The following is a 26,685-nucleotide window of genomic DNA, read 5'->3' on the forward strand; positions in this document are numbered from 1 at the left end:
CAATTAATCTTTAGCTATTAAGCCAGAAGGGAAAAAGATTCTTCAGAGTATCAGATGGGGAGCTGCAGAAAGCTCAGCTCAGCTTGCAGACTGATGTCACCATCACTTAAATTCCCATTCACGGCTGGGTTGGACTGGTTAACTCATGCTTGTCTTTGACTCCTCTGGGTTTATTTTTTCCAGACCTCTGTGTGTGCCTGCCTGCATGCATATGGCATACATTTTCCAGCCTCACTTCTCTGGGATTAATCAGCAGAAGTGCTTGTCATGGTTAAATAATTTTATTTAATTTGTACTGTGTGAAGATATTTGGGCAAAAGGGAAAAATAATTAAAATTTAATTACTTTTTCCCCCCCCTCTTTATAATGAGAATCAGTTGTATTCCTTGGAGAGTCAGCTGGGAACAAAACATCGCTCAGTTTTATTGTTAAATATACAATAATAAAAATAATTTTAAAATTTAAAATTTAAATTTTAAACTCACCAGTGTCTTTTAGCAGACGAGCGACAAGCCCAGGACAGGTAAATACAATGTCAATACCAAATGTAAATACAGGCTTTGTTACAAAGAGGGTGGGAAACAAAAGGCAAAACCCCCAAAACAGTAAGAAAGCCCATTTGGCATCAAACTTTCCAACACCCTATGGGAAAACTGCTGGAACAAGTCTTTGCCCTTTCTGATGGACAGATGTTGTCACCAATTAGAAAATTAGAACTTGATGACAAAGTCTAAGGTTTAAATGTGACTCTGTTTAAAAAAAAAAAAAAGGAAGTGGCATTAAGAAAGCAGTGTGCAGACTGTTAATGTCTTCTAATTAAAAAGCAGAGTTCACAGATACATTTATTTATATTAATCATAAAGTATGCATCCGAGAGTAGAAGGTATTATTTTTTGGTGGCCAGAAAGCTGTTTTCTCATTGGTAGGGAAGTATTTGCTTTCTCTACCTGTTCAGAAATTTCCCACTACACATAACAGCTTTCCAACAGCCTTTAAAAACCAATAAAACCCTCAGACCTACCACAAAGTCCCATAGAAGAAAATGTCCAGAGCACCATCTGAGCAAGGCACAAAGAGAGCAATTTAAGAAACACATTCTTGACTTTTTATGTATGATGCAAAAGGCACAAGAATGAATCACTGACCGGCCACTACAACCAAAGCATTTACAATGCAAACATTATTTTACCTATTTAACAGTGGGAGAGGATACCCACCCAAGACAAGCACCCTGTGATGTGGCACACTGCCTGTGTGGGTGATTTTCTGGAAGGTACACTTCAGCAAAAGTCAAGTTGTTAGGCTCAGTACCAGAGGAAGCAGATGAAATCCAATCGAATGCATCACAGAGGTCAGACTAAATGAACTAATGGTCCCTTCTGGTTTAAAAAAATCTATTAATCTAATTCACTTCTCTGTTCTCCTCTTCATATCAGAGTCAATTGAAACTCATTTATATGAAAAGAACATACCAGAGCAGCCTTACACAGCACACCATGTTCTGACTCTGCAGTTTTACGTTACCCTAAAAAGTTTTGTTTACTTCCCACTGAGCTCAGGAGGAGGCTTTGTTTATTTGTTTATCCATAAAGAGCCCTTTTAAGTACAAGCAAAGCATCAGGCAAAGGCACTTCTCCCAGCACAACTCTGGATGATTCTGCACCTTAAACTATACAAATCAACCAGAAGCTTTCCAGAGCACTTTCCACCTTGGCTTGGTTTTTGGGTGCTGGCATTCCTCTCTCATCCTGATATTTGCTGCCATGGAGAGCACAAGGCTTTTATTAATAAAATCTGTTCCAGTCACTCCAAGGAGATTTCTTGTGAATAACTTTTAATACACTAAATATTGCACCAGGAAAATACTTGGCAGTCACTGTCCAGTGAGAAAAACAAGCACTTATGTGAAGAAGGCCAAAAATACTCATTGCTGTTAGACCCCCTGCTGTATACATATGCTCCCGTCAAGCAAATATATTTTGTAAACTCTCCCCCAAAACAAAAAAAACCAAAAAATGAACAAAAAAAACCCCAAAACAAAAAAACCTCCCCTTTTTCTTCTCCACACAGCCTTCCTTCAGTACTCCCTCTTCCTGGAGCCTCCTGGAATTGCCAGCCCTTCACCTAGTTCAGCAGTACAAGAGCACAACACATCACATGAACTCAAGGCTGACTGAGCTAACAACCCACAGCATCCTTCATGCATGCCTTGGATAGAGAGAATGATTTGACACTGCCAGAGGGGCAGCTGAACGGGAGTCCAAGACATGGTGTCTCACAAGAGCTCTTCTTCACATGGCATGCTAGAAAGATCCAGTGAATGGACCGAGGACTTCTCTGCTGCCACAGGTATACTTGATGCTGCCTTTATTTTTTTCTGACTGCAGCACACAGATGACCCTTTCCCCATCTCCATTCTGAACACCAAGAGATGAGAAAGAACTGCAGAGCTGCCTAACACCTCATCTCTCCAGTGACTGTGGTAATTTATTCCAGTTATTTGAGGGAAGCATGAGTGGCACCCCAGTAAGGCAACTCAGACTGATACAGAGGCAGCTGATTTTCCCATCTTCTGTCATGGCCGGGCTATAACTTCTATAGTTTTCAGCTCTGATGTTTCTTCCCTTTTTTTCCTCCTCCCTTTCAAGTTTCAAGCAGCTGGTACTTTGTGAAATACAGAACGCAGGAGCTACAGAACTTGAAACACCCAGTTTGCTTATTCAGTGCCAGTCTTTTTAAACCAAATCCCATGTTTCAGTGAAATTTGACTTAAAGTCTTCTCTCAGCAGATTTTAATCAAGTAAAAATCGTATTCAGAGTGAAGAAACCCTGTTACACTGAACAATCACTACCACGTTTGGAAGGACACATCTCTTTGACCTAAGCCTCCATCATCTGCTTTGCCCTCCAATCACGAGCAGACCCTTAAAAAACAAGAATTTTCAACATCAAAATGTAGGGCAGATATTGCCACTCAAATTCATACAGATATTCAGTAATTGTTCCAGCCTACATTTACATTTATATATCCTCTTTGGATGCTTTAGACACAAATCAGAAGGTCAAAAAGCCTCTCAGAGGCAAAATGCAATTCCTTCCTGGGAAAACAGAATTCACTGGGACCTTGACTCTGAAGTTCATAGTCCAAGCTCCCACCAAATTCAGAGGATTTGTCTGAAAAATGGCTAAGCAGAAACTCCCCAGGAATTTCAGGATTTTGTCACACTAACTGGGTCATTACATCAACTTTTCCTCACACAAAACTCGTAGACTCACCTGAAAGAAATGGACACTGTTTTATTCTTTTTTTTCCCTTTTTTTCCACAAACCATCTTAATTTAGCATAGTTACTAATGCCAAAATGCACTTGGAGAGCATGTGCATCAAAGTGCCTGTTGTCTCCTCTTTTGGGGGATCTACCCATCTTTTCCTGTCAGGCTGTTGACAGCATCACCAACTAGCATTTCACAGCCCTTTCCTGCTGGTCCCATTTCTTACAGAAGATGGAGATCTTCATAGTAGCTACTGAGGTTATTCTGCACCTTCAGCCTAAATTCTCTTCCTATAAGCAATCCATAAAACCCAACCCTACTGTGAAGTTCAGCTGGGTTTCTGGGGATAAGGCTGACCTTTCCATTTCTTGGGTACCTACTATCTCTGACACACAGAACCTTCAGGCATGAAGGTTCCCAGGGCAGCCACTTCCCTTCCACTGCCTGACTGCTCTTTCAATAATGGAATTCTTCCCAATACCTAATCTAAACCTCCCCTGCTGCAACTTCAGGCCATTTCCTCTGGTTTTTCTTACTTGGGAGATGAGCCCAGCACCCACCTCCCTGCAGCCTCCTCTCATGGAGCTGGAGAGCACAATGAGGTCTCCCCTCAGCCTCCTCTTCCCAAACCCAACACTCCCAGTTCCCTCAGCCTCTCCTCACATCCAGAACTTGTTCTCCAGACCCCTCACCAGCTCCACTGCCCTTCTCTGGACACACTCCAGAATCTCACTGTCCTTCCTGTACAGAGGGGCCCAGAACTGAACACAGCACTTGAGGTGTGGCCTCACCAGTGCTAACCAGTGCCATGACCACTTCCCTACTCCTGCTGACCACACTCTTTCCAATTCAGGCCAGGATGGTGTTGGCCTTTTTGGCCACCTGGGCTCTCTGCTGGCTCATATTCAGCTGGGTGCTGAGCAGCACCCCCAGCTCTTTTTCCCCCAGGCAGCTTTCCAGCCACTCTTCTCCAACCCTCATTGCCTAGGGTTGTTGTGACCAAAATCCAGGACCTACACCACAACTTCCTGAAGTAAAGAGAAAGCTCTGTAAAGCCTCCCCATAAAGGTTTCCTAATTTTGTACCTTACTCCTAGAGTTTTTACTTCATTTCAACCTGTGTGTCAAGACCAGGAGTTATGAAGAGGATCCAACGTGGCCTCTGCTTGCTTTGACTCTAAAACAGAATATGTCAGGGCATCTACATCTGCTTTCTTGGCTTATTGGTTTAAAAAAAAAAAAAAAAAAGAAAGAAAGAGAGAGAGAAAACCTGGCATGGCAGCACTGAAGAAGTTAATTAGCAACATTAAACTAGACTTCAGGAGACGAGTCTTAATAAGTGCTGCTAAAAATATCACAGTAGTCATTTCCAGAACAAACACAATCAGTGGCAGACGAGCAAGGAGAATGATCCAGACCCAAGAACTGCCATGGGAGGTAGTGGTATTTTCTGCTCATTTTAAGAACCCAGTAGCAGAAAACCAAGATGACACATCCAGGACTCCACAGCCCAAGCTAGGCTAGCAGCTCTGCAGCCAGGCCAGAGCAGAACTGCAGGGACCAAAAGGTGTTTACACCACACAGGCCCAGCCTTTAGGAATCAGGTGCATAAATATAACTTAAGCTGAGAGGGGAATGCCTTGAGAAGAAGCCTGGCAGTTTATGACCCTGTTTTGGTTTGTGAGGAGAGGAGCTGGCAGATACAGCAGCTCAAAAATGGAACATCCTGAAGTTTCTTCCAGGGCTACACCCCCAGCCCTGTGTAGATCCCCACCAATGCACACAAGTCACACAAATAAATGATGAGTTTGTCGCTAAAAACCATGGAAAAATCCAGCACAGTCCCTTCCTCCTGCAAAAGACAGCCTTGGACATTTGCTACCTGTCACCTCTCACTCCCTGCCTCTGGCAAAGAGCTGGGACCCAAAGGGCTGGCACACTCACAGCTGAGTTTGGGGCACAGCATTTGAGTCAAACTGATAAGCTGTGGTGCCTGTCAGCATGACAGCCTGGTGGTCCAGAACTTAATGAAATGACAATTAATAACTCCAGGCTGATCCTTCAAGTCAAAGAGCTCAATACAGAAGAGGAAAAGCCACTATTCTTCATATGCAATTAATGCTCTTTTCCCTATCCAATCAACCTGCTGTCTTCAGCAGTACATCCCATGCTTGCTGCCAGGAACAACCGCCTCAGCTTTTCAGACATGTTCTTGGCAAGGTGCTTTCCCCCTCTTGGCATTTGACAGGATTATGAAGTGCCAAAGTCTCTGGCTTCCTCGTGTTTTGAAGCTTGAAAGTGAAGTTTAGCTTCATCATTTTGACTCTTACTGCCCTTCCCTTACTTCAATCCAGGCTGCCCACCAGCCCAGTCCCCGAGCACTTCCACTTCCAAGGTTGTTGGAACAGGACCCCAGCCCACCAACACTGGCTAGGATTTCATGGCATGGTCTTACAGCAAACTCCCATTTGCTTTGCGTATGATAACATTTGGTTTGTAATGCAAACAACTGATCTCCACAGAAGATCCAGCAGTATTCTGGTTTAGCTCCCACATAGGTTAGGTGTACTATATCAATAAAGAGACAGACCAGGCCTCAAAATGGGAATCAGTCAAACACAAATTTGGATTCCAGCATACCCTGGGTAGGTGGAATATCCTCCTGTCCTTCTGAGCTCAAGGTACCAGCTGGCCAACAAATGTAGGCTGACATGCCAGCTTTGTTAGAAAAGAGTCTGTGCTGCTTCCTTCAGCTCCACACTTACATGTTTCTCTGTCTGAAAGAGCAAAAAAGGGACTGAAATATTTACAGAATGGGACATGCATATATGGGCAAATATTAGAGAAGAAAAGCCAGGGCCACAGTCACAATACGTGTCTAGCAGAGGCTGCTGAAAGCAAGCACTGATCTCTCTGAAAATCTCAAGCAACACTGCAACCAGCAGCTGTCACTGTAAGCAATGGAGAGGAACAGGAGTGGGAGAGCTAAGGATGCTCCTAAATGGGAGGAAAGCAACTAGAAAATAAAACCACAGGAGAAGGCACAATTAAACATGCAGCAGCTCCCAAAAAAACACTGTTGTCTGCCAGAAGCAGCTGCTTATCAAAAAGGCTCAGCTGGCCTTCTAAAATGCAGCCTGAATTCAACTTCAGAGATATTAAGTGTGGCTTATCACAATGGGATCTCAAAGTGCTGGCATTCATATCCTGTGCACAAGTGGGATTTAAGATTTGGCATCCCTTTTGATGCATTTCCCAGGCAAGGATGTAGGGCTTTAAAGGTGAGAAGCATAGGAAGCTGCTTTCAGCTACCTATCAGCACGTGACAGCTTTGAAATGCTCAAGATCCTCTGCCCACTAGCCACATTACTCAGCTGTCAAAGGAAAGGCCTCAGATTTATGACGTGAAAATTACATTTTAACGAGGTGTCATATGTGTTTAAAGTTCTTATTCATCACCATACTGCCACATCTTTTACCCAAGACACAAATGCACTTAATTAGCATATTATAAGGACAGAGGGTTCACCTTATCTGTATTATGAAACTGCTTGAGGAAGAAAAACCACAAGACAACCACCATTACTGAATAAGATGGTTGCAATTGTGTCTCAAGAAGGATTCCCACAATATTTAAAAACATGTGGAAGATGAAAGGTTGACGTGGTACCCTCTGAGGTTTTTAAAATATTACAGATATGTATGGAAGCTTCGTATCTCCCTTGATTACTGGCCTGGCATTCCAAACTCCTAATATGCAATCTATGAAAGCCATTTAAGCACTATGAAGCTGAATTACAAGTCCTATATCATATCACAGTCTTCATGTACTGGATGTATTTAATTATTAACTTTAACTATTTAATATCTTAATGCCTGGGTCTCCTGGACATAATTTAAAACACCCCCTGAAAATCAAGAGGTCTGTATTCCCCATGTCACTGGGAACAGATACCAGGTCATCCAGGTCCCAGACATGCACAGAGGGATCCTGACCCTGGTTAAAGGCCTTCCCTGGACTTTTTCACTGCCAAACTATGGGACAGGCTGCAGTCCCTACCCCTGGTCTAAATGCCCTGGCAGCACACCTCGAGCCCCTGGCTAAGAGCTGTGGGCAACGGTGTGGGCAGCTCAGGCATTTAAAAGACAAAACATTCTTCTGGTCTCTCTGCTGCCCAGAAACACCCACCTGGTGCCCAGCCAGGATCCAGGACTGCCCAGGGAGGGGCTGAGATGCAAAGCCAGGAGTTGCATGTTTGTATGCAGCACAGTGCCAGGAAGTGGGATGGGAGCACTTTACCTTTCTGGAGAGGACGATTTGTTGATATTTTCTTAAATTTGTTTATGCAGACTGTGTGACAAGTGGGTGATGATTAAAACAGGTAACTCTGGTGAATATTAAGAGTGATTAGGTTGCAGAAGAACTTTCACTCTGTTGACACCGACTTTTGTTTTCCCCCACATGTGTCTAGCAGGATAAATAACAACCTGAACACGTTTTTGTGTTCAATGGAGAACACTGCTAGAGTTGTGGAGGTATTCTCACTATCACTTCAAATTACCAAACTCAAAAGCAGCTACAAATAAACAAACCAAAAGCTCAGGAGCGCTCAAGGAGAAGCATCCTCAAAAAAACCTAATTTTAAGGCCAAACAGCTCACAAAAATATGCTTGAAAAGCTTTTGGTATCTTTAAGTTCACTTCCTGAAGGTAGACAGGTTACCTGGGAACTGCAGGCACTGAGGACTGCCTGCCTGCACACCAGCTTTTGGATTAAATGAAATCAAGCACAGACAGAACAAAAAACCAAACAAACGAACAAAGAGCTGAGCAAATCCTTAAAATCCTTTTCCCATTTCTGACAAAAATGAGCAATTGGTTTTAATTCAGTTAGGAGCCCTGAATTGCTTCTAGATCAGTTGAATCCAGCTTTGTGTCCCACCTAAGACTCAAGTATATGTTGTCTTTCCTGGTGCCTTCAGCTGGCTCAGAACAAACTCCAGGTTTTGACACTCATTTATTCTGAACAGTAAGAGTCCATTTTTTAAGACAGTGGAGGAGAGAAGCTCTGTCACAGTTAAAATCTCAAATATGTTCTAAACCTACATGCAGAAACAGACCTCTAATTAAAACTCACAAAAAATGTTTACTCACTGTCAAGAGCATGATGATGTAATCCCTGCCTTTTCCATATGCTATGAGACTCCCTCCTCCTCCCACTTTTCCTGGATGGTTTGGGAAAGACTGACGATGTTTGATTCTATGTGAAATGGAGCCCTCAGCACCTGGTATTTATTTTAGGCATTGTTGAAAACTAAGATACCATCTTTCAAATATGCTATTTAGGTAGCTTTTCTTGTTACAAGAAATAAACACAATAAAAAAAACACACGTCATTGTTTTTTCAACAACCAATCTGTTCAAACCATCAATTTTACAATCTCCCATGTATTTTCTAATTGAGGAGACACTGTATACATATCCTGCCCCACAAACTGCAGCCTTATGGAAAATGGCTGCATTGAGCATTGCCTTGTTCTAAACAGATAAACACTGGTGATTTTAGAAAAGAAGATAGGAAACACATATCTCATATCCATGATCCATTTTCTAAAAAAATAAATAACTAAAACCCAAATAAAACCAAGCTGGGTCTTCACTGCTTTCCTAAGAGTAGAGCTCATGCTCTACACTTCATGGAGGAGATGGGTTTAAGCCAGCCCCTATATTTAGTACATATAAAGCAGGACATGAAATTTGGTGCTAACCAGATGTGTTGCACTGAATTTGGAAGAGCAATTCAGACCTGATCTCCTGGCTCCTTTCTGCAAAAAGCGTGTGCTTATCCCTTCAATTCAAACCCAGTGGTTCTGTCTGACTGACTCCCAAGTTAATGTTTCTCCTAATCAGACTGTGCAGGTAATGGAGCAGTAAACTCCCTCTGCAAAGGTGTTTTTCTTCACTTTGAAATGTTTTGGCCCATTCAAGCTGTCTCATCGAGAATTTCACTTGCTGCCAGAGCAGTCCTCTCAAAGGCCTCTAAACCCATAAAATAGTGAGTTACTGTGATCCGTATGCACCTCTGCCAAAAAGGAAATCCTGGCAATTTCCAAAGAGAAACACATGTAAAATTCAGCTTTGTGGCCACGTTATAATGCTATCAAAAAGTGTACAAAAAAAATTAATGTTAGGGAAGGCTCGCCAGATTCCCTGCCATCAGATTAACCCTCTGTCCACCACCCAAACCCACATCCAAACGTGTGAAATTAAAAGAACTTCAAACGAGAGAACAAATTAAATCCGTGCACCGAGGACTTTCAGCCCTCTGCAAAATTTTCACCTGCTCTTCCATCTCACCAGTCTAGATCAGTAAAAAGGAAGAACCATTTTCTCTTTTTTTTATAGGAAAGTAAAAATTATGGTTTTTCACTGACAATGGCAGCTTTTTATTAAAGATGCTATTACTGACAACAGTCACCATGTTAAAAAATGGCAGCTGAGAGTCTGCTGTAATGTCCAGAAATAATGCACTGAAACGGAGAGAAACTGTGAAATAGAAAGGATGAAATTGATTTCCACTCCTCAGGGATAACCAACAGCTCACAAATTGCTCTGCTTCACTCCACCACTCAGAAAGTGCATGCTCATTATTAAGCTGGGAGGATGAAAAGTATTACTTCATTTTCTGCTCATCTGAGATCTGGCAGAGGTCAACATGACTGAAAATATTCCTGTTCCTCTCTTATCATTTGGGTTTGTTCATCTGCCTCTTCAAGATTTTCCTCTCCTCTTCCTTGCATTTTAGAATTAAAATGAGAAATTCACTGCCTTTTTACCACTTTTATTCCTCCCCACCCCAGATTTTCATAACCTCAGTTTCTTTCAGCATCTCTTGATCCATTTTTATATGGGTGACAGGATGCACACAGGAAAAGAAAAAGAAAACCTTAACAACAGGAAACTCTCAACCTCTCTTTTGCAATCTGAAGCCCTGAATCCACTCCTCCACTTCTGAGTTTTTTATTAACAAAAAAATGTTTTGGAAATATCCATCTTAAAGATCAAATAGCTTCCCATCAAAATTGTATTAATTCTGCCTTCCCTCTTACTTTTTCAGCCTCTCTGAAGTACACACGTTCCACCACAGGAGCTACCTGATAACTGTGACTACATCGTGTACACCATGTGCATTTAAAAACCATTGAGCAAATGCTGTTTGGGAACTCTTGCACCATGAGGTTTCTTTGACAACAATCTAAGATAAGTCACATTATTAACAAAGTAGCAATTGTGAACGTAATACTTGCAAAAGAATGAAAAGGTCGGTAAAAGTTAAGGAAATATAACCCAACTAGGTAATTACCAGCATCATTTCTAACACAAATGAAGGCAGGAAAGCTTGGAATCCTCTGCAGGCCAGATGCTCCTCTCTTAGAGAAAGTGTAGTAAGTCACCTTAAGTCAGTAAATCAGCAAGTTGTTGTTGTTGTTGTTGTTATTGTTATTATTAAAGCAATTTTAAAGAAAAGAAACCAGCAATTTGGAAGATTTTGTTATTGATTCCCCTCCTGACTCTAGACACACACTTGTGAGTGCATGCAACTAGGGGCAGCTTCCCTAAATAGCCCCAAATCCCTCAGCTTAATGGAACAAAGTAATTTGAACTGGCTGGCAGTTTTCCCCTGGCTGTTTGCAGCAACAGCATCTTCCACATTTCGTTTTGCCAAAATTCCTGAAGAGGTGAAGGTGATCTAATGTATGGAGCAAAATTCAGTTCAAGAGAAAAGAGCGCTATCCCTGTGATACGACAAGAGTGTGGACATTTGCACACTGTTTCAGGTTAGTTACAGGTAGCAAACTCCTTTCTCCATTTAATTTCAAACTAAGATTAACACTTAACCATTCTCCACGTAGTAATGTCGTAACAGCCATCACAGATCTTGCAGTGGGGCTTAATTTACAGAAACACTGGCAGATCGGTGAGACAGCAATGCACTTCAATTACACACCCTACTTACAATAAAAATAAAAAAGGCAGATTCAGGTTTTGGCTGGGCATTAAACCCCTTACCTCCTCTGCTGTCCAGTGGGCCGAAATCCAAGGAATATTTCACAACGTGATAGTTGTTCCACACATAAAGCAGGTTGTCCCGGGGATTATAATCCACAGCAGCAATGTACTGGTAGGAGTTTGGAAAGGGCACATCCACCATGCTATCCTTGCTTTGGTCAGTGTTATATATGTAGTCTATTTTATTCCCTGTGGCTTCGTTGTCGTCATCTTCGTACACAGACTTCACCACATATAAAATCCCACAGATCATGAAGGCGTTGGAAGCCGACCTCTTGTCGTAGGCAGTATCCCATGTCCCTTCAATCCTTAACGTGTAAGGGTTTAATTGGCTAATGACTATTTTGCCATTGTTTTGTTCTGTTGCATAGATTACCCAGAGCCCGTTCTCATCCACAGCCAGGTCTATATCAGACTTGCCTCCCCAGCGGTAGGGAGAGGTGTCATGGTAATTGGCATTAGCTATGATAGCCTCCCCACTTTTAATTCTTGTCCTCAGGTCAAACTTGACTATGTTCCTGGTTCGTTCCTTGTTGAAGAACAAAGCCCCGTCGTACACAACAAACCCCGTGCCGTCCACCCGGTGTGGGAGTTTGTAGGTGGTGGTTGGTCTGCCAGCAATGAAGTCATCCTTGGAGGAGTACTCTGTCAGTGTGTCTGTCCGGTAAGGTGTCCAGGGCATGTAGTAGATCTTGTCAGATGCCTGCAGAGGGTCCTTGCACCAGGCACCGGATTGGTGGTCAGACTCGAATAAGTGTTCGCTCTGGTAAACTCCTTTCAACAGTCCAGGGCAAAGAAAAACTGTTGGAAGGGAAAAGAATTCAAAACAAAGAAAATAAAGTTATTGACAGTCTGGGGGTGACCGGCCCAAACATCTCAACAGCTTCTAGTTCTAGAGCAGAGGACACCCAAGAGCAGTGCCTTGTAACTGGAGACCAGCCTTCCCGACGGCTCTGTCTCCAGAGCAAGAGCTGCTCCACCAAACTGATTTTTTTCCCTGCTTTTTTATCAAGTGTGGCTCGCCTTCTTATTGCTTTTCCAATCTGTTTTTACAGGTGTACTTACTTGGACCACTCGCCTTTGTAAACTCTGAAATGAATATGTGCCCCCAAAGGATTTCTGGGTTTCTATTTCCAGATAATATTCTGCAGTGAATCTGTACTCACTAGGTGAAGGGGTAAACTCCCAGGGAATTGATCCACATATTTATTTGAACAGCCCACAGAAAAGTGGCCTAGAAATGGAAATAAGAAAAGAAATTCCCATCCTTACAGCCCAAGCAACATTAAATATTTAAAGGGTACCAATAGCAAAGCAGAGGCGAATCCCTTAGCAACTCTGAAGAGCATTTAAAGCAAAGGGAGCAAGGGGGAAACACCCATCTACAGATCTGCAGTAAAACTAGAAATGAGGTTTTCAAAGCCGCTACAGGACACACAAAACATGCAGTCCACACAATTAAAAACAAATGACAAATGGATGCTGAAAGGTAAAGACAAGGAAGGAAGGAAGGAAAGAAGGAAGGAGAAGAATAAAGTTCACTGGAGAGGTACCCAAGGTCTAGATTTTAATCAGTTAAAAAAATGTCCTGTTAAATACAGTAGTAATTCAAACTTAAAAACATATACCTTCTATTGTTACATGAGAGAAGCACAGAGGAGCAGTTTGACTAACTGGGGTGCTTTGCTGCTCAGACTTCGGGTGGGGCTGAGAGGGGCCAGGAAAGAGCCAGTGCCTGGGAGGAGGCTTGGCCGGCACCCGCCTGACCTCGGCATCACGGGAACACCAACACCAAGAGGCCGGCCGGCTGGACGGGGAGACAAAAGGAGGGATGCTGCAGAGCAAAACTGTCTCACTCAGGCTTTGAGGTCCCCGGGAGCACCCTCCTGCCCTGGAGGCACTGCACACACTTGGGGGAGAACATTGGCTTGTTATTGGTAATGCCGGTGAGCGTGACGGGAGCCGTGAGGATGGGATGGGCAGCAGGGAGGCGTGGAGAGGTGTCCATCCCACCACTGCTGCTGCTAGCCTGGGGCTGGCAAGTGGTGCACCACCTTCACACTCCCTGCTTGGAGCAGAACTCATCGTTTCAGAAATGCATAAATTGGGAATATCTTCTGGAGAGTGAGACAGGAGGAAAATCATATTTAGTAACGGGTGTGTATATCGTGTATTGCTCTACTGGAGTCTAAGAAACTACCCAGACTTGCTGATAAAGCAGTGTCATTTCCAAGAGGCTTCTATGGCATAATTACATTTAATTATGCACCATTTCCGAATTCTTTGGGGCAGGAGAACAGTAAGTTACCTAAGCCTTTGAATAGAAATTTAATGGAAAAAAAACAACAAAAAAAAAGTGGCACTGGTAAAAACTTTTAAGCAAAAATTAGTTATCTGGTGAAGTTGAGCAGCAGAGAAACTAAATAAATTTTAACAAAAAAGTAGTGAGAATTAATGACAAATATTTCAACTAAAACGTTAAACTGTTAAATAACTTAGCCTATACATAAGTAATATATATATAATTTGAAAGGTATTTAATTACCTTTTTGTTCCACTTCTATTGTAGAGAGAGAGGTAAAGAGAGAAAGGAGAAAAGAGAATAGATTAATGGTACTGTATTGGCCAGGAACTTTTCTTTACCTCTTTCATATGAAAAGGAAGCTTTAATCATTTATTTTAGTATGTGAACATTTTATATATATAAAACCTTTCCTCTGATATACACTGGGTAATATGCAGTCAAGTTGAACTAAATAAAGATAAATTTTAACTTTACAATAGTCTTTAAAAAAGAGAAAAACCAAACAAACAAACAACAAAAACCAGCACTTGAGCTGTACCAAGCCCCTTGAACTATTTGAGATACCTTGTCAGCAGAAGCCTTGGACTAGTTTCATAGAGCAAAATGAAATACCCATGCACTGAAATATGACTGGTATAGATTTATGTATAGAATAAAAACTCCAGGGAGAAACTTGATAGAATATACATCTTCATCTATTTCGCCAAAATCCTGTAAAACAGAGATCCCTGCTTTAAGCAGGAGAATATTCCCTTGTGACATGATTAGAGAACTAAGGAAAGTCAGACGAAGGACATCGGTGGATGTTTGCAGAGTCCTGTCCTATGTCTTGGAGAAACAAGCTTTAGTAGGACTTGGAAAAAAACATACATTACAATACATAAATTATTTATAAGATCCTGAAGATACATAGTGGTAAGGAGTTAAAATTATCTAAGCACTATTTATAAAGCCCAGCCCCAGAACTTGCTGTATATTTTTATGTGAATTATTCACCATGCATAAAAAGGCTGCTGAAGAGGCTGAGTCCCTCTGGACAAAGCCCCTTGCAGTTCAAATAAATAAATGCAATACACTGATTAATTGTTAAACTGTCTGTATCAGTTTTGATAGCCAACAAGCTCCTGTGAGAAGCATCCAAAAGTCCCCTATGGTCGTGGCACAGAGTACTTATTATTCCAGCATGGTAAGGCCCAAAAAAAGCTTCTGCTCCCCTGCTCTGGGGCTGGCTGGTTCTGTGGGGTGTATTCCACAAAGGTAGAGAAGATAGGTCCCACAAAACAGCACTGAGGGAGAAGTGAGGGCTTGCCAGCAAAACAGTATGGTCTTGACAGCTGAGAGATCTCTGTTCAGAGAAGTGAGACAGGAACGCAAAGGTATGTAACACATGCTTTGTTTCTGCTTGCCCAGAGTTCTCTCCAGCCCTTACCAGACTGAGACACTTGCCAAATGACAGTCCTTCAGTGCTGGGACTGCAAACTCCTTTGCATTCTAAAGTCTTACTCATTTAGATGGGAAGCTGCAGGCTCAATGGAAGAACAATTTCAAAGTAGGCTGCAAATGCATTGGCTACATGTGTGGATCTGTACTTTGCTGTGTGGGGAGGCACCCAAAACGAATGGTTCTGAACTTGAACAACTTTTTTTGACTTGAGACTTTGATTTAGGCTCCTTCCTACCGCATGACACATTAAAGTTAAAGGCAGAAGTTTTCACCATGTGGCTGTCAGGACTCTAGGCAGCAGAGACGATGCATTTCAGCACAAGCACCTGGATTTGCAAGGGAAAGAGCCAGCAAGATTAAAAGGCACCAGACTCAGCAACTGCAGAAACCCACACAGCCATTGCTCTCCCTGTCCGAGGCTGTGGCTCACCACAGTTAAGTAACATTCAGGAAAACATCAAGTGTCCCTGGCAAAAGCAACAAAGCAACACAAAAGTGTGGCTTCACACTGATTCTTCTGATTGATGGGATACTGTACCTCTGGCAACATAGAAAGTAGTCATTTACATTTCCAAATGAGCAAAAGCTTCGGTAATGCACTCAAACAACAGTGTGATTTTGTAAAACAGGAAGAGAGAAGCTTCTGCAGGAGATAATATATTCACAACCAGCTGAGCTGAGTGACCTGAAGCATTGATTACCCTCAGGCTGAATAGCCTGGATGTGTTATTAGCGGTCAGTGCCATATCGAGCTCTCTTACAATTCCAGACACAGGATGTGTTTTGGTGACCCCCTGCATGGTGATTCCTATTGTACATATCCCAGAGGCATATTTTTCCTCCTGATGATTTAAGACTTAATGCTTCTGAATTTCAATAACTACTCAGCTTATATAGGGACATCATATTCTTCAAACAGGTTGCATGGCAAGCCTAGAGGATTTAGCTCATTGTGCAATAGCAAAAGGAATGGTCAAATTAGGGTCTGATTTTCCCTTCAACATATCACTGCAAAACTGCCTTCACAAAGTATCAAAAGAATTTGACAAATTTTACCCACTTGCAGACAGTTTTACATCTCTGCAATGCCTGTGCCAGTCCACAGAATTTTAGAACTCCTTAGAGCATCCTACAATTCTAGAGGAATCTACAGAACAAGCACGCATACACTGTTAATTCTCCTATAGTGAAATCTTCCACTCCTGCTATTGATGCACTGGAGCAGAACCAATTTCATCTCCATTTCCTAAATCAGCTGCATGCCAGTGCCATTGGCTTCAACAGTGCCAGAGGCCTGGAGGAAATCAAGAACCAGGTGCCAGGTCTGAGGGGAGTCACAAACAAGCCTTTCAACTTTCTGTGATTTCTGTGAAGACTTTGCATGTACCCTGATTTCCTCCCCTTTCTTTGGATGGGAGGAAAAACCAAGGCCAAGGTGTAATCATCGGCTGCTACAGCCTGCCCCTACTGTGCCTGAAGCTGAGTGATCAGGCAGATTCCTACCACCCATTCAGAGAAATCACACAAACAAATTAATTAAATGCTCTTAGTACTGCTGGGTTGAGGCTATGAAAATACACTCTTAATTTCTGGCACAATTAACACTTGAACAACATTAACTGCTCATTTTCTTAATACCATGTTGAGCTGCACTCAACTATCTAAGGCACAAGCACACAGAGGCAGAGTCCTGTAGAGAGCTCTCTCACTGGCACTGCTTCAAACCCACAACAGGAGCACAAAGCTGGAAAAAAATCTGAGTAGGGGGGTGTTAAAAAGCAATTGCAAAAGTAAAAGACTGTGCACTGTACTTTGCCTGCTGTTTTGGTTTTTTTTCAGGACAGGTGGTTAATAGCAGAATAAGTCCATCCACTACCTGTTCCTGACCTTTATAGGTTGAACTGATTTCATCCACAGAGATCCAGCTTTAAATATATAGGAAATGACAAAAGAGAAGGACTAAGAAAACAGGCTTTTGAATCTGATTTTAGTAGTGTAAGATGCAGCATCTCAGGGTGCTGCATGCCAGTATTTGGCTAACTGCTGCATCTTGCCTCTTCTGAGCAGATGCATGGGGAACTGAGGCCAAAAAGTACTCATGGCACTAAGGAACCAAACAGCTAGGGAGAAACATCCCCAGAAGGCACAGCACTGGCCTTGTGTCCTGCCCTGACACATGAACTGTGGTGCAAGATGGTGATCGACACATAGCTGACTGACCTTGAGTCCTGTCGTGCTGGACTCCAGCACTGAGCTTCCTCTAATGATAAAATGAAGTCTGGAGGTGCCTTGCATCAGGGCTCCTCACAGGGGGAGGGTCTGGGATCTACAGTCTTTCTCTAATCCCTAGACCCCAACAACTTCCTTGGCCAGTCTTGTGCCAACAGCAAAGCACCCACATTTCTCTCAACCTTGGCACTCTTAAATATCCCTAAAGCACCCATAGAGCTCTTTCAATTTACCTCTTTCTTCCCAACAAATGCACAACCCATCAGTGAGTTTTAGGTTGAACAGGAACATGTTGGGGAAGCTGCAAACCTATTAAGGCAACTCAAAGTGCACACACACAGAGCCAGCTCAGGTATGAAGGTGCTCTTTTTTTTGAAGACATGGCTGGGTCCTGGAGTCTCAGTGTTCCTCTACTGAAAAGAGGTTAAAGTAAACAAGAGATGTGTTCAAAATTCAGGGCACCAAAGCACATGTCAATAACAGACTTCCTTTTAGCTATCACAATAGAAAACAGTAGTCTAGGCAACTAGGCAACACACAGGCAAGGGCAGCGTCAGATTCACAGCACGTCCAGCGTGGCACATCATTGACAATAGGACCCTGCAGTCAGTGCTAGAAAAGCCCTGTCCTCTAGGATGTATAAAAATCTGCTGCTGGGTAGGATGTATACCTAGGCACACTAATAGAAACAGGGCACATCAGGTCCTCAGCAGTTTCTCTTTCCAGCATCTAAATTTAAGAAAGTCGTTGAGGTTGGCAGATCAGAGGCAACAGCAGTGTGGGGCACAGATACTGCAGGGGTGTCATTAGCTTCTCACTCATCCCTCTGCTCCCCCAGCCCAGCTCCCTGCTAGCAAGGCTGAAGAGAACTACACCTGTATGTGCTTCAAACCCATGGTGCTCTACTGTAGGGAAGTGCAGGTGGTACATGGACTCCCATGGAGAAACCCAGCTGGAGGAAAGCTGGACTCTGCAGCAGCAGCTTTAAAACAAACAGATCTAAACCCAGGGGATAAAACCATGAAACCAGTATTTTATTCATTTGCACTTAAACACACTCAAATCCTCACATGCAGTTTACTGGAATACTTAAGAGAGCTGGCTCAGCATTTATATGACACAAGCAGTTTTTGCAACTACAGGTTCAAAATGCTGCAGAAGTAACCATCTCTGCTTTGTTCTCTTCTCCTGACACATAATTAAAATTACAAGAGCCCACACAGCCAAGCTCAGCACTCACTCCATACAGCACAGCCTCAAACAAAAGAACATGCCACCATTTCTCTTATCCACCTCCTCCTCCATGGGAAGCCTGGGGCCCCACTGTAGCACAGGTGGGGCTGTCACTGGAACCTGAATGCCCTAGTGACAGGAACACAGTCACAGCCACTGTAGCAAGTTCCAGACAGCACGAAGTCAGATGGCATTTTTGCCTCCAGGCAAACAAAAAGCAACAGCAATTGAGTAGTCTTTGGTCTCCATCCTTTCATTGAAACTGTCCTTGCTACAGAAGACACCATGACCAGTCTCCATCCCCAGCCTCCATACCAGCTTACTCCCAAGACAGAATTAGTTGATCTCTGGTATTGTTAGCCCCAGTGAAGCACTCATTTTATAAGCTTTTAATGTGAAAAGTTTTAACATGCAACAGGGGAAGCCCTCCTGAGTCTTGGCACAGGAGCAAGCCCAGAGAATGGAAGAGTTAGATTGTTGAAGACTGCTTCTCAAATGCATACTGCTGCTATCTTCCTATTTTTGCCACATGGTCCCACTTTATTACAGTTTGTTTGCTTGTTTGCATCCAACATGACAGGTTTTGAAGACATCATTTCCCTCCCTCTTCAGAGCAAGAATGATGTCAGCCTCCATTAGCAATGTACAATAAATAAATATGTAGCAGCCTGCACTCTGGGCCTCCCCATTACTTTACCTGGAGGACCTCCACTTGTGCCAAAGCCAAGCACAGCACATAGGTGTATTTAATTGGAGATGAGACCCCACTACCTTTACATTGCTTCGCAGTCCAACAGCAACCTGGCACTTGGCTGTAAAGCACTCACACTTTGATTCCCCAGCCATAGAAAAGAATTATTCTTATATATTGCCATGAATTTTCTTAAGGCTGCCAATTCCTGTTTCAAAAGAACCACTTGCAACTTTGAGTCTTTCCATTGCAGTTCTCCAGCAGACCAAAACTATTCTGCAAACTAAGTTTCAAAGCTTAGGCTTAAATTATTATTTCAGGGACCCACTTAGTCTGTAACAGTATCTACATTTCCAAGAAAATTTAAGGTTTCAGTAAGCAGAGTACTTCTCCCTTCTTGACTGTATGGACCCCTGTCTGCACATTTTCCCTCCCTTAAGGGTAGGGAAAAAAATCTTTACAAATAACACAGAAGAAATGTTTGGCTTTTAAAGCAAATGAAGTACTAATCCTTTACTTAATAAAAGGGAGGAATAATCTCAACTTGCTCCATCTCCAAATTCCATTTTTATATAGTAGCCAGGCATCACTGAATGAAGGTGTTTGCTCATCAAGCACCTTGTGTTACAATGGCTTCATGTGACACCCTCCCAAAATTATCACAACCTAATTAATTTTGTTGTGAACTATGGAGATTGGAAATGTCGATAATGCATAAACACTCACAAACCACAACCTAAATTAGATCCATAAATATGGTATCTATAGATCTCCAGAATTCAAAGCTGTCATTTTTCGTAAGTGGATGTTTTTTCCCTTCAGATTTCCCTTTATGTGAAAAATTTGTGAAACCTTTTAAACCATTACTTTAGTCTTCCTTAAAATGTCAGTGCTTTCAGTCTGTTTTTTAATCATAGTAACGAAATTTAATAGATGCTCGCTAAAATAACACTAAGGATTATAAATATTAAAACACCTGCCAGTGGGACTTACAGTCCTTGGGATCTAGGAAACCAAGAATATACATTAACTCTTGTTCACTAGACGTTTCTGTGAGATGAAAAAGTTATCATTTCCTGCCACGCTGCCTTGTGCATTGCATATCAAAATTTAGGCTATTTTGGGAGGAAGTCACCTTTGTGTTAGACATTAATTTAATGAATGACAGGCAGCAAGTGGCCTGAGCCCTCACCTGGACTCTCCCTCAAACCCAAGAAATAACAAATGCTTTTCCATGGCGCTGTTCCCTCAAAGCCAATTTTCTAGGAGGTAAAATATCACTACCTCATTTCCTAGTTTTAGGTACCAATGCACAGAAAAGATATGCCTTTAAATAGTTTGTTTATGAGGAAAAAAAACAAAAACCAAAACAGTCCTAAAATGCCAATGAAACTTCGGATTCTGAATTTAGATAAAATCCCTGGTACATGCCCAGCCCTGCAAGAGCTGATGCTGCTGACACCACTGTGCAGAGCACAGACCAGTGAGATCATTCTTAACAGTTTTGCAAACATTCAGATTTCCCAAAATTCTGTGAACAATTTCTATTCTTTCCTTGCCTCTCTCTTGTTATTATTCCATGTGGCAATGACAATGCCTGGCTTCTCTGAAGAATCAGGCACTTCATCAGCTTTAGAAGAAGCTGAATGTGATTGTGCTGCACTTCTAAAATGCATTATTCCAAGAGGTAAATATTTTTTGCTCAAATAAGGATAACTCACTAAGCTATAATGAGTCCTGAAATATACTGCACTAGAGAGGAAAAAAAAAAAAAAAAAAAGGAAGTATTGTGATATTCAAAGCTCATCTTCAGAAGACATATCTGATTTTTTACTGTGTATAAATCGCTGATGTAGATGAGATTTTTTTACTTAGAGCACCAGTCCAGAGATAAAGCAACCTAAAAAACCAATACATCCCTCAATTTGGGAAATAAAAAAGTTTATGCTAGTCAAAGTGTTTGTCAGAGCAGCAGCCACTGTTTGCCACCATCAGACAGAAAATGAGCCAGGTAGACTTATATATTAGACATAAGGCCAACAGCACATCCCCATTTTGCCTCTGATTTAAACAAAAAGCAGAAGTAATTTCTTAATTTACCATGACTCTCTCAACTTGCTGTGCACCAGAATTTTCCTTCTAAATTTGTCAATTAAAAAGAAGTAGCAAGATGAGTTAGCACAAGAGGGGAAAAAAATGTACCGTACAAGTACTGTGTGAAATTCAATTACAGCTACAAGTCACTCAGCCAAACTTTCCTTGGCAGTTGGCCTCTTATTGTTTCCAGCACAACAGCAGATGAGTGAGCTGCCATCAAATTACTGCAGAATCAGCCACCTGGACATCATTCTCCCATAATAAAATAATAATAACTTAAAAAAAAAAAAAAGAAAAAAAAAAAAAGAAAAGAAAAAAGAAAAGAAAGAAAATAAGTGAAAGCACAGATCCAGAGGGAGGTAAGCAGTGTAGGGCTGACCCTCTGCAGTGCTTTTCCTGTAGCTGGCCCCTGGTGCTGAGCACCCAGCAGCCTTTTGCAACACAGCCCTGCAACCAGGATGAGTGAGATGTGGAGATCTGTTCCCTCCAGTGGGGATTTGAATTTAGCTCATCCAGACTGCAGGCTCTTTTGAAAAAGGAGAGATAGGCATTACTGTGCAGGTCTAAGAAATAAAATAAAAACAACATTTATTTAACGTTGCTCCTCTGGGAAAAGTTCAGACACAAAATGAGTACCAAGCTGCTGCTCCCCTCCATCAAAAAAGACTCCTGTGTATGTAGAGGCAGATGAAGAGGTGCTGGCTTTGATCCTTCAGGGATGCTAAGGGCAGCTTTCCAGGGCAGGAACCTTCTGTTGTACCTAAGTCCCTCTACCAAGTCCCCAGAAACACGGCACAACAAGACAGACCAACAGATTGGCTAAAAATCCCACAACAAAACAGGTGTTTGGGAAATAACTTTGTGTGGTAAAACGTAAGTCCAGAGAGCTCTTGTAAGCAAGTTTGAGTCCAGGCCTTACTTCCTTTGGTCACTCACCCCAAGTGTTAACTAGGTCAGGTAAATGGACCCAGACAACCACCTCATCTCTTCCTCCTTATGGCATGTCAAAGACACAGGAAGCTCTCTTGGCAAGCAGGCAAATGTAGCTATTTAGGAATAATTATTATTTCCATAGCTCTTTATATTTTCCTTCCCAGATGGACTGTAACCCCCACCCCTTGCCCAATTTTAAAAGGAACAAAGGCCTGAGGTTCATTAAAGATTTGTCCACATCCAGGCATGAGATAAATTCAGGATGTCAAGCACCTGACAGAGCCATCAAGCCAAGCATTAGGTGTCTTGCCTTAAGCAGTAAGAGGAAAGGGAAAAATGTCGTAGGTGGGAAAACACTGAATTAAAGCTGTTTTTTGGTGTGATTTCTCTCCAAAGAGAAATAAACTGTTTGTCATCCTGCCAGCTATGAGACTAGCTATAAAATAATGGATTCCACAGGCCCAAATGAGGCTAATCATGATTGCCAAGGCATGTCTGTGCTGTGAGAATTGAGTGAAATCTGATGCTCTTCAGAGAAAACATTTTTTGAAAAGCTCTTTGCTCTGCAGTAAGCCTTGGCAGTTATCTCATGTCTTAAGAGTATCTACCATATTTCTTGCTTGGCTGCAAGGCATATTGCTGACACTGCCTGCTATGGCTGAGTTTCCTTTAATAACACTTTGGTAGGTAAAACACTGCTTCTTTTCAGCTATTGAGAAAACTGTAAAGAAGACTTTTTCACCAGTTGCCTCCCTCAATAGCACTTACTAAGTGTCTCCAACTGGATGCTGTAGTAAAATGCTCACCAAACCAGAAATAAGGTCTCCACGGAGCCAAGTAACTAAACAACACATTTGGTTTTTTATCTTCTCTAAACTGGGGGAACACCTACAAAGTAGCTGGAGAGGTGGAATTTTACCTTAACTGCAATTTTACCATAACTGCTTTGGAGATCAAGAGAAGAGCAAGGAAAGGAGTTACACTTCTTCAGGAACTGCTCCTCTGGAACAAGATCTCACAATCTGGTGTAAATTGTAACTACATCTGCTTTTAAAAAAAAAAAAAAAAAAAAAAAAAAAAGAAGAAGAAGGAAAAAGAACCAAGGTGTGGCTTCTAGCGTTTTTAGGTTTGAAAAATGAACACAAGTGTGCTACACATGTACATGCATACATATGCAGAGGAGCTACTTCCAACACTGTAAGATATAAAGAATTAAAGCAAGCATGTCTCACATGCATATACACTCACATCTGTGATGCCAAGACACCAGCACAGATTAAGCTTTGAGGCACATTCCCAAAACACTGTAAAGAAGCCATCCTGCAGCAGTCTGACACATCCCATCTACAGCCTGCTACAGCAAATACTGTACAATAGTGCTTAGCACTCTGCATTTCCTGAGCTCCTTTTCTCTGGCTCTCTGTGCTCAGCATCAACAAAATCTCAGCTGAGAGGTAGATATTTTTGAGGAGATCATGCCTAGCCTAATTGTGAAAGGCTCCCATACCTTGTCCCCACTTCATCAGTTCATGCTCCAGATGTGTTGGGATGGTGTGAGAGGTTGTGTGCATGACTATGAAGTTCCAGACAGAGGCACAGCTGCCTCCTTGAGAGGTTCAGGCCACAAGGTACCATTAAATGTGCTGGTTCTGGGAGTCCTCAAACCCCAGCTGAGCAAAACCTCTCTCTGCTGTGGAAAAGCATCTGCCTCCCCTCTGTTTCACTTGTCTCTCTGCCACACCAAGCACCAGCACTACCTACCAAAAAGCCCAGAAACCCCTCAGGTATTTGCAGAGCTGAGCAAGGATCAGCTATGAGGTCAGGAGCTCCTCTGGTACTCTGGGTCAGGATCCACAAGTGGACCTTTGGCAGGTTGGTGCTGGGGTCTATTTACATCACCACACATCCAGGTCAGTGCATTAAGGGAGAGCAGCTTGAAACAAGTGCATGCTCTGAATGCAAGCGTGAACAGAAAGCACTTTATGGGTTTTGGGATTTAGCTCCCCACTGTTTGAATCTGGGACTAAGAAGGATGATGATTTATTTTATACTTATTTTTTAATGAATAGGTACTGATATAAAACAGGGACCTAGCTGGAATGAACTGTCACTTTAAAGGAATACATCTGAGACCTTTAACTTGCACTGGTATATTCAGTGAAGTAAAAATATTATTCTGCTAGGAGAACCACAAATTACAGCAATAAAATATATGTGGTGAATACATGGGAGTTTGGTACTACCTGCGATGAACTGAATATTAGGCACAGCTAAGACCTATCATTTTCACCATTAATGAAAAAGGGTCCATTTTACTTCTAATTTAAAGCATAAGAATTTATGAAGGTTTGGAGAAGTCTTTGTGTGCTTCTGCAACAGCTTAACTTCTAATATATTATACATTTGAAAATTAGGATCCTGGAGCTTTTCTACAATTTTACTGGTGCACATTACTGGAGGTCAGTGTGTGGTGCCCTCTTGCTACTTCACAGCCAATGCAGCATTTTCCCCATGGCATCAATAGATTTAAAAAAATAAAATCATTTTTCCTAAATTAAAAAAAAAAAGTGACAATGAAACACACTCACTTTGCTATGAGGTAATTCAATAAATCTTTCCACTTTGCTAAGGCTTAGATTTTATATAAACCAAAACTTATTTATCTTGCTAACTTGAAAATGGAACAAGAATTAAGGGTGAGGTTCAGTTTTCAGTCCAGCTTTTAGTAATCTGAACATAGGCAACAGGGCTAAGAGGAACCCTGAGAGATCCAGGGGGCAGAGCCAGATGCCCAAGCTACGCCTCTTCACATAAATGTTGTCTCTCTTGAAATCTCTTTTGAACAACTTAGATGAGGCAAATCAGCAAGGACCAAATTATCACATTGCCAGAGGTTCTCAGAAGGTCATCAGTGGGGCCATGCTGATGTTGTAGGACAGAGGACTGTGCCCTTTCATGTCACTGCATGTCACCTAACAAATTTGATGGGAGTGGGCCCTGGCCTGAGCTCATCATCAGCACGATCATAGCTTACAGCATCTCCTGGGTGAGGCTTTTGAAGATTGAGCTTCTTGACAGATTATTTAATAACCTTGGGCATTGGAAGGAAGGGCTATTGAGGAGAGAGCTGGACCAAAAATCTGCACAACTAGGTGACCTAAGGCTGGTGAGAAGAGGCTGCACCAGGCTAGAATTTGAAGTAAAACAGTTTAAGAATCATCACCATTAAGACTGGTACAGAAACACAACTAGAGACATAGTTCTCAACTAGCAGCCACCACAGCTAATTGCTAGCCCAGCTTGCTTTCTCCACATTCACCTCTCAAGAGTGCAGTAATTTCTGATGACCAGCAAAACAACAACATGATGATAACACGTACTACTGGCACTCACAACACGTTACAAAATTCAGATCATACTTTGGCAGACTCCAACAAAGGTTAAATCAATTCTTTGGCCTCAACAAGTTTATGAAAGCCTAAGATGTTCTGCATCTCCACCACAATTTGAAGGCAAAAGCAATGCCTCAAGTAGGAGGTTGTAGGTAGCTCACCCTACCAGTAGAAGTAACTCATGTGGCATGACACTTCACAAATCCATACTTCTATAAAAACCTCCATCGACGTTCAGTGCGTTACTATGTCCTCACTGGGCTAATGAACAAAACAGAAGAAACAAGAAGAAAGTCCCCATGATAGCTCTATCTGAGCTGGCTGAGGTAGAAGGTCTGATTTAAACATGTATAAAGATGTTAGTCAAATCAGCAGAAGACCCAACCCATTTTTAAAAAGGGCTTTAAATTAAAAGAAGCCCACATCTTGGTTCAACACCAATATTCTCAATAATAGCAGATTGTGTGAGTGATCTGACACAGAAAAAAGGTGTAACTGCACGTACTGTTTTGGCTGAGAGACTGCCATTCTCTGAGAGCAAAAGGAGGGGGGGCAAGGGCTCTCAGCAGCTGGTGCTGCCTTTCTGGTTTGACACTGTAAAGGTAGCTGGATGGGATGGCTTCAGCTCTGCAGCTGACAGGGTGCTGGGGGAGGAGGAGGAAGCAGAAGCAAGACCATCCTGTCCTTTGCTGTGCCCCCATCAAAGCAGCCAGCTCTTGGGCTGCAGTGTCCAGCCTGGCCTAGCTCACAGACTAGGATCTTATTTTGTGATTCATCGTTTCAACCAGCACAACACATACCCTTGAAACATGTCATGAATGCAGAACAGGCACAGAAATGCCACTCCACATCCCATTTCAGGGTGCATCCGAATAAAGAAAAGCCATCCCTATCCCTGCAAAAATCCCAAAATCCCTCTTGTGTGAAATGCCCATGCTTCCTTGTCCTCTCCTTATGTGACCACATCATCCTTCTCTGCCAGCCTGCATTTCTGCTGCTCTCTCCCACAGCTGTGCAGCAA

General features: G+C 42.3%; 1 protein-coding gene across 16 annotated transcripts in view; it reads right to left on the reverse strand.

Moving 5' to 3' along the window:
* The window catches only part of ADGRL3 (adhesion G protein-coupled receptor L3), a 406,353-nt gene that overhangs the window by 132,841 nt on the left and 246,827 nt on the right, over nt 1-26,685 (reverse strand). For all 16 annotated transcript variants that reach the window (XM_071742547.1, XM_071742549.1, XM_071742548.1 and 13 more), the window contains one exon: nt 11,342-12,142. In XM_071742547.1, the coding sequence (XP_071598648.1) occupies nt 11,342-12,142 (801 nt within the window). The remainder of the gene's footprint in view (nt 1-11,341; nt 12,143-26,685) is intronic.

The sequence above is a fragment of the Heliangelus exortis genome, chromosome 4 (genome assembly GCF_036169615.1).
Source record: "Heliangelus exortis chromosome 4, bHelExo1.hap1, whole genome shotgun sequence".
Lineage (NCBI taxonomy): Eukaryota > Metazoa > Chordata > Aves > Apodiformes > Trochilidae > Heliangelus > Heliangelus exortis.